General features: G+C 37.8%; 1 protein-coding gene across 20 annotated transcripts in view; it reads left to right on the top strand.

Moving 5' to 3' along the window:
- CLOCK (clock circadian regulator) overlaps window positions 1-17,709 on the top strand; it is a 135,758-nt gene extending 118,049 nt beyond the window's left edge. For 13 of the 20 annotated variants that reach the window (XM_032632896.1, XM_032632894.1, XM_032632888.1 and 10 more), the window contains 5 exons: window positions 807-959; window positions 1,806-2,015; window positions 2,739-2,944; window positions 7,021-7,282; window positions 10,025-15,266. In XM_032632896.1, coding sequence (XP_032488787.1) covers window positions 807-959; window positions 1,806-2,015; window positions 2,739-2,944; window positions 7,021-7,282; window positions 10,025-10,204 — 1,011 coding nt within the window. In that variant the 3' untranslated portion in view covers window positions 10,205-15,266. Of the gene's footprint in view, window positions 1-806; window positions 960-1,805; window positions 2,016-2,738; window positions 2,945-7,020; window positions 7,283-10,024; window positions 15,267-15,620 lie in introns of those variants that run through there. The other 7 variants (XM_032632899.1, XM_032632898.1, XM_032632897.1 and 4 more) reach the window with 5 other exon arrangements.
- Window positions 17,710-18,578: the final 869 nt, after the last annotated feature.

Genomic DNA, 18,578 nt, shown 5'->3' with positions numbered 1-18,578 from the left:
AAGTGGTAGTGCCGCAATAGGAACCTAGGTCTTCTAAAGCCAGTGTTATTAATTCATCTTGTAATCAGTCAAGATCTAGTCAGAAGCTAGACCAGAAATTTGAACAGGGGTAGTATAACAAATTACTGGTAACAGAGATTAACTACTGAAAGCAGTTAAGAGAATTCAAAAGAATACAGGGAAAACAGCTGTAGAGACCAGCCACTAAATGTAAGTGAAAGGGAGAGTAGCCAAGGGGGAGCAACTTGGAAGACCCCCTCGACCCTCCTGAACTCCTGCTCTTTCAGGCCAGGCTGAGACTCAGATCCCATTAGGCAGGTGTGTTTGTAGCCACTGGATGGTACACACATTCACGGAGGTGCCACAGACTAGGGCTGGAGAGCAAGAAGCCACTTGCTGGGGTACCAGTAACATTTGCTGGGGAGCTGCCCACTAGGATGCCAGTGAGACTTGCTGGAAAGCCACCTGCTGGAGCGCTGATGACACTCACTAGGATGCTACCCATTGGCATAAAAACAAGAAGCAAAAGCACCAGAACCAGAAAGATAGGCACCTCACTTTGCAGTATCCCTCCAGCATCGTCACTGACAGGACTGCTTGTGCCTGCTGACTACGGAGATACATTTGTCGGGTCCAGCTCCAGTATCACAAAGCCGGGCAAAGACAGGTGAATTAGGAGTTGAGAGGCGATACATTAGTAACTGGCGTAACATTCTTAGCTCACGGTGTACTGCTTGTGTTTCACATTTTAGTTACGAGAAGTGATTGTAAACTATGTTACACTTTTTCCGTCCACAATACTTAAGTTTCAGTTCTCAGCTCAGTTAGGAGCCATGCAGCATCTGAAAGACCAGTTGGAGCAACGGACTCGGATGATAGAGGCAAACATTCATCGGCAACAAGAAGAACTGAGAAAAATTCAAGAGCAGCTTCAAATGGTCCATGGTCAAGGGCTTCAGGTACGTTATTACATTTGAATTCAAGCAAAGCACGCTATTTGCATTTTGGCTTCTTAAGGAAATTGACTTTTCTTAATTAAAGGTGAGATGCAAAAGATACATTTCCTCAGTTTAGTTCAATAAATACTCATTGGTTATTTACTCAATAGGGTTGTATTAACAGTCTCTAAAGATGATTCATTCCTAAGAGTGTTTCCATCAGCATCCTTGTTTCTCCAGATTAGAGTCATCTTTTAGCAGGCTAATGTTTAGTAAGCTTTAAACCCATAACATCAAAATACTTTACATAGACTTTTAGGTACACGTAGGTACAGAATTTATGAATCAATCATCAATCATTTTTTAAAAAACATACTAGTAGGTGTGATTCAAATTAGTCTCATTTGGTCAACCAACAAGGCCACTCTAAAGTTATGTCTATCCAAGGAGACTAGGACTTTGGTCAAAGGAAACTTTAAGTGAAGGCTACTTCTGTCTAATGCTGTGAATTATAAATGATGAGTGATGCAGAGCTGCCAGTCCACAGAACTTTGAGTAGCTCTGAGTTAGGGTAACGCTAGCTGATAAAATAATCCCCAACATGTAAAAATGTCAAACAAGTGGAGGTTTTGAAATTTATAACGCTTTTTTCCTGACAATTAGAGACATGATAGGGTTAGGGTGACTGAAAGAATGAAAATGAGTATCACGTTTTACTCAGCAGTTATGTTTTGCTCAGTGTTCATTCAGAATGACTTAGTCTTCTTGTTACTTGCGTTTCAAACTTAATTTTTAGCTGTTTTTTTTTAATGCTCTCATTCTTTTTAACTTAAAAAGATCATTTCAATGTAATCTTTATTTTTAAAGATGTTTTTACAACAGTCAACCCCTGGATTGAATTTTGGTTCTGTTCAACTTTCTTCTGGAAATTCATCTAATATCCAGCAGCTTGCACCTATAAATATGCAAAGCCAGGTTGTTCAGACTAACCAGATTCAAAGTGGGATGAATACTGGACACATTGGTACAACTCAGCACATGATACAACAGCAGACTTTACAAAGTACATCAAGTCAGGTAACGTTATCGAGTACAGTGGGCTGTGGAGTGTTCAGTGATTGAAATGTATGGTGTTGCTAAAACAAAAGCTTCATCTTGAACATTACCATATTTAAAACTTTACTAGTAATAGAAACTATAGTATTGAGAGTGATAATTAAAATATTTTGAGCAAAATTGTTCTTAATTGTTGAACATTGAATGCTTTCAGTATTTTGACATTTAAAAATTTTGCAGTTTGCTTAAAATGAACATACGGACTAGTTCTGTGTGTTAACAAAAAAAAAGACTTTGACTTGCAAGTGTCTGACTAGGACATATGTTACCATAGGTGAAGACTGTATTGTTAGGGCAGTGATGGCTTAATCAACATTCTAGGAAATTTTGGTAATTGGTGTGCATCTGTGATTATAAATCTCAAGACTTCAAATGAAAGATATAAAAATGTGTAATGTCAGTCACCTACTTTGGGTGTTTGAAGAAATTCTTCATGTATATTTCATATCCTCCCTGTTAAGAGCATGCTCCTTTTCAAAAGTCATAGCTTACCTTCCAGCAAGATACTGAAGGCTAATTCATCCTCAATGACTACAAGTTAGTCCTTGATTTCTCCCAGAGTAATATGTTCTGCCACTTCTTTTTCTGTCATGTCAGCTATTGTTAGAATGATGAGTAGTAGAATCATACTTCCTGAATAAATTTTTTTCAGATAATCTATCTGTAAAATCTTCTCTTTCCTAGCAGAATCAACAGAATGTACTGAGCGGGCACAGTCAGCAAACATCTCCTCCCAGTCAGACACAGAGCACTCTTACAGCCCCACTGTATAACACTATGGTGATTTCTCAGCCGACGGCCGGAAGCATGGTCCAGATTCCATCTAGTATGCCACAGAACAGTTCCCAGAGTGCTGCAGTAACTACATTCACCCAGGACAGACAGATAAGGTAGTGGTCATATTTCGTCCGTCATTTCAAAGATGTAAATTGTTTGATTAAAAAGCAATACTTTGCGGCTTCCCTGGTGGCGCAGTGGTTGAGAGTCCGCCTGCCGATGCAGGGGACACGGGTTCGTGCCCCGGTCCGGGAAGATCCCACATGCCGCGGAGCGGCTGGGCCCGTGAGCCATGGCCGCTGAGCCTGTGCGTCCGGAGCCTGTGCTCCACAACGGGAGAGGCCACAACAGTGAGAGGCCCGCGTACCACAAAAAACAACAACAACAGCAACAACACTTTGATCTTTAAAAACGTGATTTTAACTTGTTGCTAACTCTTGAATTTGAAATAAAAACACAGAATGTATCCATTGTTTACGGACTTTATAATAAAAGAGTAACAACAAGTTTTGTTTTGTTCAGAAATGTGCTAACAAATATTGTAGAATCCAAATTCTACAGCACACTGTTACACAAGTTTTATAATAGGGTTTGTCTATATCACTATAAAACTTTTATCATTTCAGTACAGATGCTGGTGAGTTGTCAGTGTAGTAACAGTGGTTAGGGTGTTTGCTGCCATAGTTTATATGTGTTATGGAGTAAGAGTAGCTCACCTTTCTTGATTTGTGTTAAGTACTGTACTACATGCTCAAAATATATTATCTCATTTAATTTTTATTTTTTAAAAAAATAGGTGTTAGGGTCTTTTATTTCCCAGGTAAGAATAAAGTGAGTTTTTAATAATTTGGTCAAGGGTCTATAGCTGTTAGGGAGTGAAGAAGGGTATCTGAATTCAAGCCTGGGTGTCTGATTTCAAAGCTCACGTGCTTTAACATATACTATGCTAAAGTTCTGTGGGCACTTCTAGAAAAACCGCCATCTGTGACTTATTTTAGTCATCCAAATAGCTGACTTAGAAACAAATATTATGAAGAAATACCCTTTTCGAATATTAGGAAGGAGTCTTTCAACAACTATAGGATTTCTAGTCTTAATGATATTTTAAATACATTTTATTTTTTACTAATTTTAGTACAATATAAGTAGGCTGCTGCTCTTATAATAAAACCTTGCTGTTGTATTAGACTGTGTAATAGATTTTATTAAAGTCCTATTAATAATTTCCAGAGAGGAAAGAAGCTGCAGGATTGCAGAAGCAGTAAGAGCAGAGAGAAACTCATTTCTTCTCTTTGGAATTCAGTTCCTTCAAGTTAAAAAGTCCAGCTTTCAGCTTTGACTTCTGAAAGAAAGTATTATGAATATGCCCCACAGAAATATAGAGAACTAGTTTTAAAGCCCGAGGGAAAATCCATTAACGTAGAACATTGACATGCATTTGGGAGGACACAATTTAGCAATTATTTGTAGACAACTGTTTTTTGAAGGGGGAAAAACATACTTCAGCAAACATTTGCGTGCCTACTTATATGAGTATGGCGCATTCTTTATCCCAGGACAAAGATCAGACTAGTCAAAGCCATAGAAAGGTAAATAATCAGTATTGTTTGATGTGGTAAATCCTTACTAGGTCTTTAGAAAGGAGGAAGTGAGCAGTGTTATGGGTTGAGGCAAGCAGGTGAAGAGAGGAGTGTGGTTAGGGAAAGCTTCAGGGAGGAGATACTTGACCTGAGTCTTAAAGAGCTTGGCTTTGGATATGCATGTGGCAGGGAGTCCAGGAGGGTGTTCTAGGCAAAGGTAGGAGTGTATACAAAGCCACAGAAGTTAAGCCAAAGTAGCTTGCAGACTCTCTTAGTGCCAGAGAGGGATGAGGTAGTCTCATAGTTTACCAGTGGGCAGTTGGACAATTCAGATACGAATTACTTTTTAGATTACAGAGAAATTAGTGCTTAGCATTTCTATGATTAAGCCACTTTGTAATGTTATTTGTTTCTTTGTGCTTTCTTTATAGGTAAATTTTTTACTATATATGTTTTTGCATTAAATAATGCATTTGGTCCTGAAGTATATAATATACAGTATTTTATTTTTAAGGTTTGGAATGGATTCAGAATAGATTTATTTTGTCTTGTGGAGCATATAAAGTATGTATATGTGCTAAGTTGAATCGTAGTTATGTGCTTTGAACAGTTTGTAATTGCAGCTGTGTCATGCTAAATCGACGGTAGAGTCATGTCTCAATTTCCTCACCGTGATGACGAGTGTTGGAAACTAACTTCATCCCACAAAAAAGGCAGATAGAAATAATATTGTTCCCTGAAGAGGCATCGTTTTTTGTTGTTGTCCTTTTGTTAAAGACTGTGGAAGAAGGAAGGTGGGTGGGAGGGAATATTAGTGAATTGTAACACGGTGGGTACTCTGCTCCTTGATAAATTTATAAATTGAGTGTATTTTTATGTACTGTTAGGGTGTCATTTAGTTTTGAATTATGTTTATAAGATACAGCTTGCAATGTAAACATCTGTAAACCTAGAGAGTTTTTTAAAAATTCCCTTATGACTGCTTTATTTTGATTAGTTTATTTTCATTAGCAAAATCATGTGTCACATATACCTACCTCCCAAGTACCTAGTAATTTTATAAAGAGAAAAAAGTTGATACTTTTAACAGGTTAAATTTTTTTTTATTGTGGTAGAATATACACAACATAATACTTACTGTGTTAACCATTTTCACACGTACCGTTCACTGACATGAGTGCATGCACGCCATTGTGACAATCACTCCCTTCAATCGCCAGAATGTTTTCTTCTTCCCGAACTGAAAATCTGTGTCCATCAGACGGTAACTCCTCACTTCTCGTCCCCCTAGCTCCTGGGAACCACCATTCTACTTTCTAAGCACATAAGTCTGTGACTTAGGCTACTCTAGATACCGCAGATAAATGGAATCACATAATATATGTCTTTTCTAACTGGCTCATTTCACTTGGCATGATGTCCTCCAGGTTCATCCATGTTATAATATGTGTCAGCATTTCCTTCCCTTTTAAGGCTAAATAATATTCCATTGTAATGTATATATCACATTTTCTTGATCCATTCATCTACTGATGAACACTTGGGTTGTATCCATCTTTTGACTGTTTTGAATAGCTGCTGTGAACATGGGTGTACAAGTATTTATTTGAGTCCCTGTTTTCAGTTCTTTTGAGTATATGTCCAGAATTAGAATTGCTGGATCATATGGTAGTTACATTTTTAATATATTTGAAAAAACACCATACTGTTTTCCAAGGTGGATGAACCACTTTACATTCCCACCAACAGTGCACAAAGGTTCCAATTTCTCCACACCCTTGTCAACACTTTGTTTGATAGTAGCCATCCTAATGGATATGAAGTGGTATCTCCTAGTGGTTTTGATGGGCATTTCCCTAATGATTAGTGATGTTGAACCTCTTTTCAGTGCTTATTGACCATTTGTATATCGTCTTTGAAGAAATATCTATTCAAGACTCTTGGCCATTTTTTAATCAGAGTGTGTGTGTGTTGCTATGTTGTAGGATTGCTTTATATTTTCTAGTTATTAACCCCTTATTAGATGTATGATTTGCAAATATTTTCTCCCACTCTGTGGAGTGCCCTTTCACTGTGTTCATAGTGTCCTTTGAAACACAAACATTTTTAATTTTGTTGTACAGTTTATCTGTTTTTTCTTTTGTTGTCTGTGCTTTTAGTGTCATATCCAAGAAATGATTGCCCGATCCAGTGTCATGAAACTTTCCCCCTATGTTTTGTTCCAAGTGTTTCATGGTTTCAACATAATTTATGTTTAGGTCTTTAATCAATTTTGAGTTAATTTTTATATATGACGTAAAGGTCAAATTTCATTCTTTTGCATGTGGATATCGAAAAACAGTTTTGTATTTTTGTTTGGGTTCACTCCATTTTGCTCTACACATTTTTGTTTCACTGATATCCCAAAGGGAATCTTTAAAAACATGAAACAAAATTGGAACGTACAGCTTTTAGTATGGCAGTATTAAAAGGGGATTATCTTAGAGTTATACCCTATCAGTTCATTGGCAATATCATGGGTATTATCTTAGAGAAATGTTCAGCCCACCACCTTTCATAATGTATACCTTGTACTTCTGACTCCCTTTCCCGTTCTTTCCTCCTAACAGATTTTCTCAAGGTCAGCAGCTTGTGACCAAGTTAGTAACTGCTCCTGTAGCCTGCGGGGCGGTCGTGGTGCCCAGCGCTATGCTCATGGGTCAGGTGGTGACTGCCTACCCTACCTTTGCTCCACAACCACCGCAGTCACAGACACTGCCGGTCCCGCAGCAGCAGCAGCAGCAGCAGCAGAGTTCCCAGGAACAGCAACTCCCTGCAGTGCAGCAGCCACCGCAGGCGCAGCTGGCCCAACCGCCGCAGCAGTTTTTACAGGTAATTCTCCCCGTGGGGAAGCTGTCCCAGACCTGTTTACTTTTATGGAGTGAAATTAGGGATTAAAGGAACATTTTTAAAATGATCTGAGAAGTCCATAAAGGCTCATTGTATGACTTAAGTTTATATAAAGACAGAACGCTTATCCCAGTTGGCTATTTTTTCTTCTCTTGTTCTGTCTTTGGAAAACCTTTAACCTTGCCGTGGAGATACCCCACTGTCTGAACTGCTGGATAGAGTAAGTGGCTGCTTCTTGCCCATATCAAGGTACTTTACATAGAGCTCTCTCTGGCTAGAGTTTCTGGAATTCAAGCAAAGGCACCTTTCTCTGTTCTCTTGTTTTCCTAGTGGCCCATCAAGCTGTACTCTCTACAGGGCAGAGGTGTTGAAAGGGATTTTTTTTTAAAAATTAGGCATTATCTTAAATTATTTTATTGGATTAAATTTTATAGTGACTTTTTGGTAATACATTAACATCAGAGGAGATATACTGTGGAGGCATAGCCTGCGCTGAGATGGAGTCACTGCTGTACCACATACTGTGTGAACTTTGGAGGTTACTCAACTTGCTAAAATTCAGTTTCCTCATCTGTAATATGGAGGTGCTAGTAGTTAATATCTCATGGTAGTTAGTAGTTAATAACTAGTAGTTATTATATCATGGTAGTAGTTAATATCTAGTATTTAATATCTAGTAGTTAATAGCTCATGGGTAAAAGAAGCATGCAAATCACTGAGTATGGTATAAGGCACATAACCAGCTTTATTTTATGACCACTGTCTTGATAAATGTATTAATAGACACTCAGATTAACCAAAATGCAGACACAGATCTCATGTGGGTATATCAGACAGAATCTACTTATCTAAAGGGTGCAGAACAAAGTCACCTAGACCGGGATCCTCAGCAAAGAAATCAGCAGGACAAATTTCTGGACCTCAGTACCCTCGTTGGGGGTACACAATAGCAGACTATGACATCTGGAAATCCAGCTTTTTCCTTACTGGTCTAAAAGGCCAGCGATTTTGAATGTAGGCTAAGCCTAGATTTGTGCTGGATACCATTCCATGTATGCCAGGTACATAGCATCAGTTTTAAAGTTATACAGCATATGGTATGATTAGAAGATTCAGTGTTATACTGTATGCTCAGACATAAATACAGTGTTAATTTATCACCATTGGTGTTCTGGTACAAATATAATTCTGAACTTGGTGATGTGCTCAACTAAAAGAGGTTAGTTGCCTAAATATCTCTGAGAATCACACAACCCCTTAGACCTTAAGCCTACAGTGCAGCCATTAGTGACTGGGTTAGCTACTGTTACCAATGAATTAATGACAAGAATTTATAATAAGTTATAAACTGTTCTCTAGGGGAAATGTATTCAATGAAAATTAAGCAAAAGCTTAGAAAGGGAGAAGACTTGCCTTAAGAGCTCAGTTTTCTCTCAGGGAACGAGGGCTCTTAAAAGAATGAACATTCTCTTCCACTTCTAAAAAAACATTCCAAAGACGTGGGACCACTAAAGAAATAAGAGAGGCAATACCCTTTAGAAATACACTCATATGTAGATAGAAATACACAATTTGTCTTTTCTGGTTATATAACACCTAGTCCCAAAGTGTACCTCTGTTGTAACCCTGTAAGGCGTATAAATATCCTGAGTTCTTTATCTTACAAAAGCTTTTCCTAATAACAGAGGGAAGAAGAAAATGTCTCCAGGTCCTTAGCAAAGCTTAATGGCCTTAAAGTTTCAAAGATCTGTCCTTTTGTGTGCGTGTGCAGGTGTCCTTCATATACATTTGCAGAAATCACCCATCACAGTTCCAGTTTAAAATTATGAACCCTGCATCAAGATGTATTGTCAGTAGCGAGGAAAGACTTCCACCTTCTTTTGGCTAGTTTCCTTTATATCTCTAGAAGGAGCAATTAGGCAAAAGAAACTGAAGTGCATGGACTTGACATTTGCCCAAGGCCACACAGCTAATAAATAGCAGAGCAAAACTCACAGCCAGGGCTTCAGACTTCAGATTGCCCGCTCGCTTTTTGTTTTGCTTTTTCTTTGTTACATCATACTGCTACCTGTAGGACATAAGTCTCTGACTTTGCCTGCCCTCATTTTTATGGTACTTTTAAATAAAAATAATGTTAAAATTTAATCTTCACAGAAACCCATTGTGGGAGGTACTGTGATTCTCCTTATTTTGTAAATGAAGAAACTGAGGCCCAGAGATGTAAATAGCTTGACCAAGTTACACATCGGGTAAAATGGGGCAGCCAGAGTTTGAACCCAGGCAGTGCACCTCAGGGCCCATGCTCTTGGCCACTGAACTGCTGCTCTCACCAATCAAAAAGCCTGTGCAGAAGGTGTTGTCTGTTTGACCTCAGAATGTTCATGTTTCATGTGCTCTTAGCGATGCTTAAATTGTATCATCTGTTTAAAATGTGGTCTTTAGGACATATAAAGTGAAAGAATATGTGTGGTTTGCCTCAGGGCATAGATTGCTTTCTGTACCATAAAACCTCTAGCTCAGTTTCCTTTTAAAGAATGAAATTCTGTTATACTTTCAGGAAGAGGGAAATCCTCATTAGCGTTTTCCAAAATATTATTTTTAAATGAGAAAGCAAAACTTATGTAGAGATTTTGTTCCTGCGGAGAGTGGAAAAGTTGAGTAAATCTTAATGTAGAGAGTATAGTGCGGGTAAAGCAGTGTTGCATAATCCATTTGTTTTTTTAGACTTCTAGATTGCTCCACGGGAACCCTTCAACTCAGCTTATCCTCTCTGCTGCATTTCCACTACAGCAGAGCACTTTCCCTCAGTCACATCACCAGCAACACCAGTCTCAGCAACAGCAGCAACTGAATCGGCGCAGGACTGACAGTTTGACTGATCCTTCCAAGGTTCAACCACAGTAGCACACACGCTTCCTTTCTGCCCTCAAGGGAGGAAGGGGGTGGCCCATAAAAGAGTTGCTCGGATGATCTGAGGATAGTGGTTTCATGAGATGCAGTATTGAGTGTTCTAGTTCCTGGAATTAGTTAGCAGAGAAAATGCTGCCTCGTGCTGCGGATGTGCATTAAATACCAGCCAGCAGGAGATGATCATAGGGCCATAGCCAATCCTGACAGTGTTTTACTTGCCCAGATATTTTTTGATGGAAAAAGAGTATATTGCCAAATGTTAAGAAACTCAGCTATGAAACATGACCTCCAGTGAATAAGAAAGGCACTAACAATGTTAGTAACTTTGAGTGGTTCTGTGCCTGTTTTCAAGTGTTACAGAGGATACACCACTGCCATGTCAGGGGTTTGCTTACAATGATGCCATGAAGACAGTCCAGTAGACTCAGTAGGCCCCCTTCCCCAACCCCTCTCCCTTTTCGGATAATGATGGAATAGTAATTCATTTCGGAATGTTGTATGAGTTTAAATTCTCTATGTACAGACGCTGTAAAAATAATATTATGTATATGTCTGGATAAAAGGAGAGAAAGCAAAACATTTTGTATGCTGCATGAAAGCATTATCTCATTTAGGTATGAGTAGTTTCCTTAGATTCTGACACCATGTGCAAACTAATACATCCTCTTCTCTCTTTTGTTTACCATACAGTAGTGTTCTCTTCGGTTTCCGGGGCACAAGTCTTCTTATGTTCATACTTTGGCTGTGATGTCACAGTTTGTTCAGTGAGGTATGATGTGCTGCTGGGAATGGATTTTTTTTTTTTTTTCAGGTTAAATTATTTGAAACAGGATTTTCAAGTTACTCAGAAATATCCCTCATTTCATTATTTTTCAATTATGTTTGAAAATAGGATTTGCACTGCTTTATTTTAAGATGGTTGGGAGTTTTGATCACATATTTTGATCTAGTTCATAGTTGGAAATAGTTGTGTAAATGGTTTTTAACAAGCCTGAAAGTAATTTCAAGAATGTTTCAGTTATAGGAGTGAATTTGCACACAAAATATTTTAGGCACTTTTTAACGTTCTCACTGGTGGGAATTTTAACTTTTAGGATTTGTTGGAACCTTTTTATTATCCCCACAATTTCAATGCTTCTTTTAGTCAGAAATGATTCAGGGTTATTTGAGGAAAAACAAAAAACAAAAAAAAACAACCCATTGTGCCTTGATTTTGATTCAGGTGATAACTCACCACCTTGAACTCATCGTCTGGTTTCAGTAGCAGTTTTGAAATCTTGGTACATTTTTAATAGCATGTGGGTGTCAGTGCCATTAAGTTTCTAATGAAGACTGCTTTGAGTCTCTTGGTTTAGAGGTACAAATTATTTCGAAATAAAAGATGACATCCTAATGATACATCAGAGTTACTAATGTGATCACAAAGTTGTTTTGCTAAATCATCATTTTCCTTAAAGCTATGTAGTCATTTAGTAATTACCAGTAAATATTTGCTCAATGTGATCTTAAAATCCTGTGAAGAAACAAGAAGGGGTAGGAATTGGCTTTGCCTTCACTACAGCAGTAGAATATTGTAGCTCACATGCTTCATAAACGTGAACTAAGATTTCATTTGTTAATACATTTTAAAGGTAGTAAGTTCCAACCAGAATTACGTACATAAAAAAAAAGCATTTTATAGATTTTATGGTACTAGTAATTAAATTTATAACTACAGAACAAAGGAAAACTAATGGGAAAATATCTTATTAGAATATCAAAAATTATTACTGAGAAAAGGGAAGACAGCAAGCTATAATAAATCAAAATTGACCTTAAAAGAAAATGTGTAACAGAATTGAGGTTGTTAAATAGAAAAGATTTCAGCAATGAAAATAATCTAGTACAGAATTGCTAGATAAAGGAGTCAGGGGAACTCTCAGTCAGTTCTTAAGACTTTTCTGTTCTCAGCTTTGCTATCATCCTTAAGGGGTATACTTTGACTTTCTGTAGAAAACCATGCCTGGCCACACATAAACTAGAAAATTAATGTTGAAAACAACCAAAGAGACTTGGTACCTACCCTTCTACAAAAGAAGTGTTACTAGATGCCAATCAGTAATTAACATATCAAGGAGCTCCTCTTCTAGCTAAATGATCATGACTTTCTCATGAATGTCAAGAATAAATGTCAGAATATCTGTGTACTTGAGCATATGTACACGTGGACAACACTGATGTTGTAGAGTATGGCAACAGTATTTTTTTCCCCTTTCAAATTGCCTTTCTTAACCTTATCATGCCATTCCATATATATCTGAGTTGTGCCTCATTTATTTATTGGCAATATGTAGTGATACAGATTTAGCAAACAAAAGATATGATGAACTATTATATTAAGGTTTATTTTCTAAGTCCCATATGTGAAAAGAAAGATGGTGCACCGTGAGTACTGTGTACTTAGGTTAACACAAGCAAAGTGTAAGACAAGCCACAAGGTAAATCTGTAGACTGTTTATGCACATTCTCTTCCACCAGTCCCTTCAAGCATCTTTTCATCCTCACAAATATTTGGGAAAGAAAATTAGACAAGATCCTGCTTTATAATTCCTGCTGTTCCTCACAGCTCATTTTTTTCCTACTTAGAATTGGTTGCTACGCTTAAAGGAGCAGCTTTTCTTTTGCTGTCAGAATGAAGTGTTGGATCAGAAGAGCTAGTAACTGCCTCTCGGCTCCTCCTTTAACTCGGTTTTCCTCCTGCTTCCCTGGAACTTGGGGCTGCAGAGCAGTCCCTGTCCCCTCCTCCATGAATTGAGACTTGAGCATTCTGATGAAGATTCAGCAGTGGCCTGTTCTTCATTTCTGTAGCCAAAGTTGTTCATTAAAATCCAAATCTAAGTCATGAAAAAATACCAAATAGGAACACCTTTCAACTACTTAAAAATCTTATCTTGCCTCTGCTTTACTCTCATAGATCCTCGGTTTTTCTTAAAAAACACTTGATTCTGGGTGGCAGTCACTAGGTGTTATCTTCTTTGGACTGCTGTGGCACTGGGTGAGTCACTGTTGTTCTCACAGCTACCAGTGAGGACTGTAAGCGTTCATGAAGTTGCTGCCACGAGTGGCGTCAGACCAGAACCAAGACACTCAAAAGCACTTCAGTTTTTGAGTGAAAATATTGGGAGAAAAGCAAATATGGGGGAAGATGGGGGTAGCGTGTGAGTAAATACTACAGTTCAGTCTCCCAACTCCGTCCCAGGTTGAGGGGGTAATTTGAGTCCTGTGCTCTGCTTTGTCACGTAAGTCTGGTTTAGGGATGTACTAGTAATAAAAGGATGCCAGTGACTTTGAACAGTTTGTTGTAGAATTCTCAGTGTAGATTCGTGAAAGTGTTGTAATTCTTCAGAAGTGCTTGGGTTGTTGGTCATTGCCTTAAAGCGGTCTGCTTGCAGTTAGTTAAGGGCACTGCTTGTTGAAGGGAGATGAGCCCTTGTTCAAGAAGCCTTAGGAAGGGGCCCCTTAAAATAGTACTCTATTTGCCGGCTCTACACAGACAGGTGAAAATTATTTTAAACTGGAAGTTACTCAACGTGTTTTAAGATGTCTCCACGACATTGAGGTAGCCTATTTTTTTTTTTAAAGTGGACTGCAAATAGCATTTTGCTCTGGTATTGCTCATTTCTGCTTTTTTTCTTTTCCTATAGTTCTCTGGTAATTGAAAGTTTGTTGACAAACATTTGTGTAAAACTCATTCAAGTCTATAACCTTTCCAATGTCTGTGACCCTGTTCTTAGTCCCTCGGGAGTCAGTGTTGGAAGGTATAAACACTGGATATTATTATTGCTGAGTGAGTCTAGCCAGGAATAAGCTGATTGGAATTTTTAAACAGAGGAAAAGAAACAGCACAAAGGCACTTGCCATTTTATAGTGATTGGAGGAAAAGAGTCTTTTGTTTGGGGTGGGTGAGCATTCTTCCAAAAGGAGCTTCTGAAGTAATTGCAAAGGAAAAGAGTTGACTATTTTTATAGCATATTTAATATATTTGTATATAACTATGAATATAATAGGAACCCTTCACATGCCTCCCCCCTTTTCTAATTTACTTCCCCTTTTGCCATAGCTCTAGCTTAGCCTCATCCGCATGGGTAACGTGCCTATTGTCAGCCTACCAAGAGATAGTGCTGCTTTCTGAGACAGGTGAGAAGACCCAACTCTCATGCCTGGGGATCCTTTATATAGGAATAGCACACACTTCGCAGACAACACACCACAGTCTAAAAGCATCATTTTGAAAGGTAACAAGCACTTTATTGCAATTACTCATTTTGATAAAGTTTATTATCTTAGATATTACCATTTCTAAAGGATCCCCGAATCATCACTTAGGTGAAATTTTTAAATGACACATTTCTGAGAAATGTTTAGATCCAGTGAACCATAGTAGGTTTATGGGAGTGATTTCATGGTAGCCAAATGAACTTTGACTTTTGTTTTGAATGTGGTGGAGTCAAGAGACTGTGGATGCCTAGCTCCATTTAGACACTATTGTAAACCTATCTTGCCTAATGTGTGGACACCAAAAGAGACCAATGAGCCTGTTTATTTTCAGAGGTCTAGGAGAATTGCATCAGTGTGAATAGATGTATAGAACTAACCTAAAAGTGATTGGTAGTCATATTTTAGAATACAGTAATTTCAAGAATTATTCTGGGTGTTTTAAATGTGCTCTGAAATGTTGGCATGTCATTTCAGTGTTTCCATTTGAATTGCTCTTGTAATATTTTTGCACAGAAAGGACTGAGAAAGACTACTTTGGTTGAAGAAAAGGAAAAAAAAATAATAGTTTGGTCATATTTTAATGTCTCCTGTGGAAACACTGGGGATGAATTTTGTTGGTACAGTTATTAATTCAGGATGTTTGAAACAGTATTGAACAGCTCACAAGAAATTAAGCAAACGTGGATATTAAAAATTAAAACTTTCTTTCCATGTGACTGTTTTGCATACTTTTTCCCCATGTCATAATTTAACACTACATTCCTTGTTTTTGTTAAATAAAATAATACTCTGCAGGTTCTGTTTTTGAGTATTTAACAATATTTTGTAAGCTGCCTGAGTTTTCCTAGGGAAACGTTCTTTAGTGAAATAGTTTATGAAGAGGTATTAAGTGAAAGTCCATCACCACCACCAGCAAATAGTGAGGTGCTGCATTAAGTGACAATCAAAAGAGTATTTATGGGAGAATTTAGAAAGTGGTTTTTAAAGAAGCGATTGCTTTGAAAGCAGTTCTCTGGGTTTCTTGAATAAAAATGGCTAAATGTATTTATTTATATTTTTAAATATCTTTGTGTTCTGTTTTCTCATCAGAGTGATCTCACAGCATATTTAATTGTGGTTTGTTTTGTTTTGCCTTGTAATCTTCTATGTGAAGGACTGGCTCTTCCTATCTGGGGTGCAGTCCTTAGCCCTCGCGACGCCTCTTCATGGCGATTGGAACCTGTTCCACTTCAGGACAGCAGTGGAGCCCCAGTCCAGATGCCCCTGTGCTTCCCTGCTGTTCTCAACTTAGATAGGAAACAGTAAAGGTAACTCCTTTCAAATCCGCTTCATATAGCTCCAACGTTTTTCTAGTTTCACTTGCTGCCTTTTCTATTTTATGGGCACTTTTAATATGATAACTTCCCCAACACGGCCAAACGCCAGTATGACAGAACCCAAAACACGCGCGGCCTGTTTGGGAAAATGTTATTAAAACGGTCAGCACCTTCTAATGGCCGTCACTATCATATCCATATTAAAATCCATCTAAAGTCCTTAAATATAGGTGGAATACGGCAAACTCTTCTACAAAAAATATTTGCTGTGTTTATATAGTGTAATGTTGCTTGGTCCTTTAAAAACAAAGCCACACCAAACCTCCATACACAGCATTGTCCAATAAAGCAGTGTTTGAACATTTGAGGCCTAGAAATTTGAGGATACTTCTTGCTGGTCTGTATTGGAACGGAATTCCCCACCTTAGGGCTCCCAGAGTAGTTCTTGAGTGCCACAGCCCAGGTCCAGAGCACGCTCTGGCTTTTGGGATCCCTTAGAGAATGGTAATTAAAGGAGGTCAACCACCAGTTGGATTTAATGATATAAAAAATGTTTCTTGACTCTAAGGGTTAAATTGGAGATAACGATGTTTTTAAATGTACGCTTTTTAGTTTCTGAGGAAACAAACGGTGACATTGCTTTAAAAACTACATTCAGATGTTTTATGATGTGTATTTTGAGTTGGCCTATACTGGTACAGATTCACTGCTGGCAATGGTTGTACCAGTACTAAAGAGTTCAAATGTTAGGAAAGCTCTGTTATTTATCTTCAGATTGGTGTATATTATGTAACCGGACAATCACCATCAAGCAAAAAGAAAAGGAATTTGGCCAGGAAATGTCCCTTTCCTTTATAGATGTCAGCCAGAACAGCTGTAATTTAGATCATCCTAGAATTACTCTGAAATCTGTTTTATCATGGTGTAAGCTGGGGAAGGTGCTCAGTATGGCACTTGCACATTCATTCTATGTAAAGACTGAAGCCCAAAGACGAGTTAAATTCAGTGCTGTATCGAAACCAGTTAGTGCAAAAAAAAAAAAAAAGTTTTATCTCTGTACATTTTTAATTGTTAATTTCACATCCGTTGGTAATTGTAAAAACACACACCAAATTCTTTCTAATGTTCTGTGTGGTTCTTAGTGTACTACTCTTGGCATTGATGTGTCCTTACTGCTTGGTTCTTGGTTTTAAATTAAAATTAGATATAGCCTGTCATTCTTCCTTCTGAAAGGGTGGAGCTATAAATGGCTAAGAATACCTTTTTTTTCCTAAAGCAAACATTTCATTGAAATCCAGATTGATTTACAAAAACAAGACTGACATTTTCCAAGTAATATCTTCAGCCCAAATCCTAAATTACACAGAAGCACAATGGGATAATGAATGGTGTCAACGGTGCTATAATAGCTTCTCTGCTGATTTTCATGAGCTATGTTTGGAAATTCAATATTATATAAAATGCGGATCATTTTGTTACTTATTTAAATATTGCCATTTTAATTTGGTGTTACAATTGGTCACACTTGTTTCTCAAAGCTGTCCTTTGAGAACAGGTAAAGTGTTATTAGCCTACCTCCACTCAGGCCTCTTGCTGTATAATCATCTTTCCAGGTTACGATGTGCACAGTTTTTAAAAACTATATGTACTATTATAATGCTCTTTCCCATACTCTTGTATTCAGAACCTAAAATTATAGCAAAAGAGCCAAGCAGTAGCATTGAGTTTTTTTATAAATGTAAAATTAATTAGATTCAGACTTTGTTTCCTTATTCAGTTTTAAAAATAAAAAATACCTCAGTGCTGTTTTCCAGTATCACCTGCATTTCTCAAAGAAATAACACCTGCTTTATGTGGCACATAACTTGTAAGAATCACATTATTTTGGATTTTAAAGAATATTAAATATTTTAAAAGCACTACCAATGACATTTTTTCCTCTCTTTTATTCAGCAATGGAGTGTAACTGCATTAGCAATTTTTACCTTGTAGCTAAGGTCTGACCTGCCAAATTCTCTGAGTAGTTGTGTCCTGTTACAAGATTGTGGTGCCTCAGAAAGCTTCGCTGTTATTCGCCGTTAAGCTGGTGCTGGGACCAGGCGGCCTGCACTTCCAGGTGGGGGCTATGATGGTACCAGCTACTTCCTAACAAGCAAGTATCCTTTCTATTCTTGGAAAAGAAATAATGCAATTCCTCACTTATTCTGTTTGTAATAATCTAAGGCAGTATTAGGGGTATTTAACGCCAGAGAATTCTGGTGTAGTTTCAGGATTTAACCTGAGATTTCTTTGAAGTGCTTTATCTTAACTCATGGACATTGTGGTTTCTTTACGCTGTAACACACACTTTTCACGGTAGAGAACTCCTTAAAAGTTTCTAAAGACTTTTTCAGAAATATGTGAACTGCTGCTTTTTAACTGACACTTTTAGATCTCCTCACAGTAATGGTTACTACCGCAGAATGACTGCTGTATTGAGAATGCTGGGTGATTAACGAGATTATTTCACAATCTGTTCAAGTTACAAATGACTGTACATTGTGAACTTTGTAGTAGCTCAGTAAACCTGACTTGCTCTGGGTCTGCTATTACTTCACACAAGGAACATGTGGGAGTTTCTATAGAACTGTCCCTTCAGGTCTCTAGAGGCTTCTGATGGCAGTGTTATTGCATATGGTAATAGAGCCTATGAGGCTGGGAGAAAACAGTTATGCTGCTTGGACGGAACAGTTAGTAAGTACTCAAGTTAGAAGAGACTTACTTAAATGACTTATTTAAATGACAGTGATGATTAC

The sequence above is a fragment of the Phocoena sinus genome, chromosome 5 (assembly GCF_008692025.1).
Source record: "Phocoena sinus isolate mPhoSin1 chromosome 5, mPhoSin1.pri, whole genome shotgun sequence".
Classification (NCBI taxonomy): domain Eukaryota; kingdom Metazoa; phylum Chordata; class Mammalia; order Artiodactyla; family Phocoenidae; genus Phocoena; species Phocoena sinus.
The sequence above is the reverse complement of the archived record's forward strand: the minus strand, read 5'-3'. Positions and strand labels throughout refer to the sequence as shown.